The 5,755-nt window shown below is 41.9% G+C and overlaps 1 protein-coding gene across 1 annotated transcript in view; it reads right to left on the bottom strand.

The window, feature by feature from the left end:
- The window catches only part of FAM227B (family with sequence similarity 227 member B), a 208,202-nt gene that overhangs the window by 39,197 nt on the left and 163,250 nt on the right, over positions 1–5,755 (bottom strand). Inside the window, exon 12 of the mRNA XM_015558948.1 lies at positions 1,729–1,826. Within this exon, the coding sequence (XP_015414434.1) occupies positions 1,729–1,826 (98 nt within the window). The remainder of the gene's footprint in view (positions 1–1,728; positions 1,827–5,755) is intronic.

The raw sequence follows: 5,755 nt of genomic DNA, 5'->3' as shown, positions 1-5,755 counted from the left end.
GAACAAGAAAAATAGGTTTATTTGTATTATACTTATTAATTTGTGCAGCTATTCAGTGTCTGGTAAGTTAATGTTCAAGAAATATATTAATTTTTATTTAAATGTTCTATTTTTTTATGTTAATGATTACTCATTTATTTCAGCCCTTTGTATTCAGCATATCTCCATCAAAATAAACCCACGTTTCTATGAAAAATTGAAGTTTTTTTTTTTTTTTGTGGCCACATAAACTTAAACCTTGTTTGTTTGGCCCGTGTTAGCCTTTGAGTTTGACATGCTTGGTCTAGATTCTTTTATAATGAAGCTCTCCAAAATGAGTATAATACACAATTATTATCAAATTAGCATAGAGTAAAACCCATGTATCTATTTCAATAGCCAAGAATACAGTAGATTTGGGAGTCAGCAACATCCTCCTACTGACACATACAGATCTTACTGTTAAAAATAATTCCCAAGCCTTTTCAGATGCCCCTAAGCCAAGGCTTTATTATACTGAACCTCAGCAGTTGTAATTTTGGACCCCTATTTTTCCACATTAAAAGTTTATTTTCTAAGATCAGGCCTTTTACTCTAGCCTGTCATCCAATGTATTAATAATTCTTCTATGTGTATGACTTCTACATATCTCATAAAATGGCAACCATATTTTTATCCAAGTTGTTGATAAAGTAGTCTGCATGGGACAGGACCAATAATGCAATAAGATGTACCTACAATATTTGCTTTCTCGTTTTTAATAGTGTTATCTTAAAAAGGTTGTACAGTCACACATCCATCTGTCCAGATTTCTTCAACTTGTAAGCAAGGTGTAAAAGACCATTTTTAGTGTTTGCTGAAGATCAGATACACAATTTCTGTTATATTTCCCTGATTTCTAAATCTAGTGATCTCCTCCTGCCACCAAAAAAGGTGTGATATTGTCATGGATCCCAAATTGACTCCTAGAGATCACCACTTTCTATGCTAAGTACTTACAAACCACACTTTGTAGCAATGTGAAGGTTGGAAGAGATTCTATACATCTGGATTATTAGAGACCAGGAAATATGTATACTGACTTTCAGAAAGTGGCTTTTATACAGGCATAGTTTAAAATTTAAAATAATGGCCAGACTTGACTAGATAATTCAGATAAATTTTAGCAATAGAGACTTCAACAAATTTAAAATCTAACAAGAGATCAAATTCAGAATTTTAAGCCAATATCCTCATCAAATCTTGCTAAAGCATCACAAGGTAGCAAGACCATAGGATCTCTATTTTGGAGGCACCTTCAGGAAAGTGGAGAAACAGAGCATTTTAGACTTAACATAACAGTGTCTACATGTATGTACTCAGTTATTCCAAGACCCTGGCTTAAGAGGTGGGGACAGGCCAACCATTACTGAAAACTCCTTTGCCATTTTCCCTGCAACTTTGACTGATGCTTATTGAGATCACAGTCACATTTATATGTTAATCCAGAGAGAAGTAGTGCCAGAAGTGGGAGAAAAAGTAAATACCATGTCTTTTCTCATTACACAGGAAGATTTTTTTAAGGAAAAACAAAAACAAAACAAGAGTTTGTATATTAGATTAACTTTCCAATAAATCACTTTGATCATTAGTTTTTCCTAAGATATATATCAAGAATGAAATATTCAACATGTCTATGTGAAACTGTTCAACTAATTATATTGCTAATTATAGAAGAACTTAAAAAAAAATAATCACTCTATTCCAAACCTTTGCTGATGGTTTTAATATTCTTGATTCTTCCTTGGATGTGGATAATGTATATCCTGATGGGATCTTAAAAATTTTCGTCATATTGAAGTCTATAGCTAAAATAGAAAATAAAGTATTTTTTAAAATTCTGGGTTTCTTTTCTTGACAAAAAGACATGATGCCCCTTCTTTCTCTTAGCGATTCACTCTAAATATGGACAGAGGCAAAGATGGATGGGAGAAGTTTAAGATATTGTTATAGCTTGCCCTAGTCAGAGAAAATGAATATTGCATCTTATTTTCTCATGACTTGCTCTAAGCTACCATTTATTAAGAATACATGGAGAAGATACAGTGCCGAGAGCCAGTCCATCTTTGCTGTTTCAGGGGACCTGGCATATATGGCATACTGTTCTTAATATGTTTGCTTACCTTCTTGGCGCTGTGTTTTAGCCAAGGTCACCTCTCTGAGAAAGGTTGTTTCCCCAGGTAGAAATTTTCCCCTGAAGTTAGGGAGGGAATAAAACTCATCTATTTTACTTTCTAATTAGATTGCTTTCTAATTACTCTTTTTTTTCAATCTAGATTCCCTAGATATCCTCATGTGCACTCATGCTGGTTGCAAGGAAAAATTGCCAGATAAGGGTATGTAGTCAGTATGTGGAAAAGGTGGACTCTACTAGGATCAAGCCTCCTATTGCATTTAATGAGAGGGTCATGAAAAGAGCTCTGGACTCAGAAGCAAAAGACCTAAGCCTGTATTGCTGGGGTCCAAACCCAGCAGGTCCAGGGGTCCCCAAAGGTGTGGACGGAGTCGGCGAAGAAGGAATGACACAGAGACAGCGTTCAGTTGATCAGCAGCCTAGCCAGGATCTCTAGCCAAATTCTGGTCAGGATCTCCAGTGAAGTTCTGGTTAGGATCTCCAGCCAGGTTCTGTGTCCATGTTCTCTTGCTAGGTTCTCCAGCCAGGTTCAGTCGCCAGGTTCTGTCCAGGTTCTCTAGCCACGTTCTCTTGCTAGGTTCTTCAGCCAGGTTCTGTAGCCAGCATCTCCAGCCAAGTTCTGTCTAGGTCTTCTAGCCAAGTTCTGGTTCGGTTCTCTCACTAGGTTCTGTCTCTAGGTTCTGTGTCCTGTTGTCTTGTTACATCTGTATTTATACCAGTTGATTTCAATCCTATCAATTTCTATTCCAAAGGTTAGGGCATTCTGACTGGTCACTATGACGCACACTGACCACCAGGGGGCAGACGCTCAATGCAGAAGCTGCCATTTGTGACATGCACTGGCCATTTACAAAGAACCAGCACCGCAGACCTAGCCCCAACAAAGCAACACTCAGCTTCCCCCAGGTGGCCCTGCCACCACTACCCCGGAGCAACAGCTCACCAATCACAGCCAACGCTGCCGAGACCCCATGGCACAAAATGTGGTCCACAGCCCAGCCCAGCCCAGAAATGGTTCTGTGGGTGCTGGATAATGACTTCACGTAGCAATGATGTGATTAGCCTCCTTGGAGTTTCTTCAGCCCAAGAACCCAACTTGCTTTATAGCCAGGTGCAAACATTTTACAATTTAACCAAGTGTTTGTGAAGTGTTTTCATGTGCCCCATCTCATTTGATCCTCACAGAAGTCCTGGAGTAGGGAGATAGGAGACTTGGTGGAAACCTATTTTCATTAGCCAGAAAACAGAGATTTAGAAAGTTTAGAAACTTGACCCAACTTAAAAGAAGTAAGAAATGGTGGATCTTGAAAATGACTTCAGGTTTTCTCGCTGCACAAAATTTAGTCAAACACTGCTGCAGTTAAACATTTCACCCTTTGTTCTCACTGCGTAATCTACAATAATATTGTGCTTTGTGTTGATATTTACTGCTGTGTAACTGACCATTACCTGAAGTTGGGGTGTTTCGCTGGGCTGGAAAAAGTTTAGCTAAATCAGAAAGCAGGTCTAATTAAGCAAGTTTATTTTCATATATAAAGCTCTCACTGGCATCAATTGCACACATGTGTTTTGATCTGTCATTGTTGATCATGAATTTGGTTGACACTTTTATTATAGAGAAAGGGCGAATAGCGATATTAAAATATATCTTCTAATTAATTTTCTTTCAATGTGCATGAATCCATGCACTGGGACACCAGTATCCTATCTAATAAAAGAGAAACATGTAAATTGCCAATCCCTCCACTACACTCACCAGCCAATCAGGACTAAGTATGCAAATTAACCCCCCCCAAAATAGTGGGTTAATTTGCATACACAGGCACTGGGTGGAGAGCAGAGTGGGAGAGCCAGTGGCTTGGGGGGACGTGGCCCCCTTGGTTGCTCCCCGCAAGCCTCCAGGCAGAGAGCACAGCGGAAGAGCCAGCAGAGAGTGGAGCGACTTGGGGAACTTGGCTCCCCAAGCTGTCAGATGGAGAGCAGAGAGTGAGAGCTGGCAGGTTGGAGGACTTGGCAGAATGGGAGGCTGTGGGATGGAGACAGAACAGGAAGGGAAAACGAAGAGCGTGGGGAGCACCAGGAATTCTGGGAATAGTAGTTCTGGTGGCAGCCCCAGGACTCAAAGCAGAAGCCCAGAGCGCGGGGAGCACCAGGAATGCTGGGAATTGTAGTTCTGATGGCAGACAGATCTCCTAGACCAGTGGTCGACAAACTGTGGCTCACAAGCCACATGCGGCTCTTTGGCCCCTTGAGTGTGGCTCTTCCACAAAATACCACGTGTGGGCGCACAATTACAGTGCAATTGAAACTTTGTGGCCTATGGGCAGAAGTCAGTATTTTGTGGAAGACCCACACTCAAGGGGCCAAAGAGCTATATGTGGCTTGGGAGCCACAGTTTGCCAATCACTGTCCTAGACACTAGAGCAAAGTGAGCTTGGAGCAAGTTACTGCTGTGGTGGAGGATGGAGGGAAAGCAAAGATGAGAGACATAAGTAAAATCAGAGTGTCTAGGAAAAATTAAAGGGAAGATATCCTAAAACTTCCAGGAAATCTCCACCAATGAAGCAAAGAAAAAAACAACTGCCTTTATTATTCTGTGAGTAACAAACCAAACTGAGTTAGGGTCTCAGACAATTCGCTCATATGATTGCAAAGACAGACAGAAACTCCTGGATTGGAGAGGGCTCCCCTGAGGGCTCCCAGATTGGAGAGGGTGCAGGTCGGGCTGAGGGACCCCCCACACTCCCCAGTGCATGAATGTCGTGCACCAGGCCTCTAGTGAAAATAATAAAAGGCTAATATGCAAATTGTCCCCTTGACCAAGAGTTCGACTGGGAGTTAGACCAGGGGGTAGGGCCAGCTGGCCAACTGTCTGCAGCCCCTCCCCTCAGCTGACCCCACCCTCGATTGGACCCCCTACCCCAATTGGGGGCAGGGCTGGGCAGCCAACTGTCCGTGGCTCCTCCTCCCGGCCAGCCCAGCCTGATTGGCCCTGATCGGGGCGGGCTGACCAGACCCCATTTATGCACAAATTCGTACACTGGGCCTCTAGTATGAAATAGAGTGCTTCATATGCACAAATGGTTTTTTTTTTATTTTATGGCAACTGCTAAATTATGTACATGACATTGTCACTTCCTTTCCTTGGCAGATAGAAAGCTTAGAACCAACCATATTTGTGAGCCAAATCTAGCAAAAGTAAAAGAATTTTCAGTAAGATTTTATGTTGTAAAATCATTTCGGACTTTTCTTTTTCTATCTCATTTTTGCCTAGCTCTCTTTTCCTTATCTGCTTATTTAACATGCTATTTTATGTTCTTATTCTGAAACACTTATGTAAAGCTACCAAAACTCTTACGGGAAAAAGATGGGCATATACATAACTAAGTATATACATAAATATATTGCCTACTAGAGGCCAGGTGCACAAAAATTTGTGCACTTGGGGGGGAGGGGGGTCCCTCAACCCGGCCTGTGCCCTCTCACAGTCTGGGACCCCTCGGAAGATAACGACCTGCTGGCTTAGGCCTGCTCCCGGGTGGCAGAGGGCAGGCCCAATCTCTAGGTGCAGCCCGTGGTCTGGCTCTCAGCCAATTGGGGAGC

This window comes from Myotis davidii, unplaced genomic scaffold (assembly GCF_000327345.1).
Source record: "Myotis davidii unplaced genomic scaffold, ASM32734v1 scaffold132, whole genome shotgun sequence".
Lineage (NCBI taxonomy): Eukaryota > Metazoa > Chordata > Mammalia > Chiroptera > Vespertilionidae > Myotis > Myotis davidii.
Note: the sequence above shows the minus strand (reverse complement) of the source record. Positions and strands in the feature narration are given on the sequence as shown.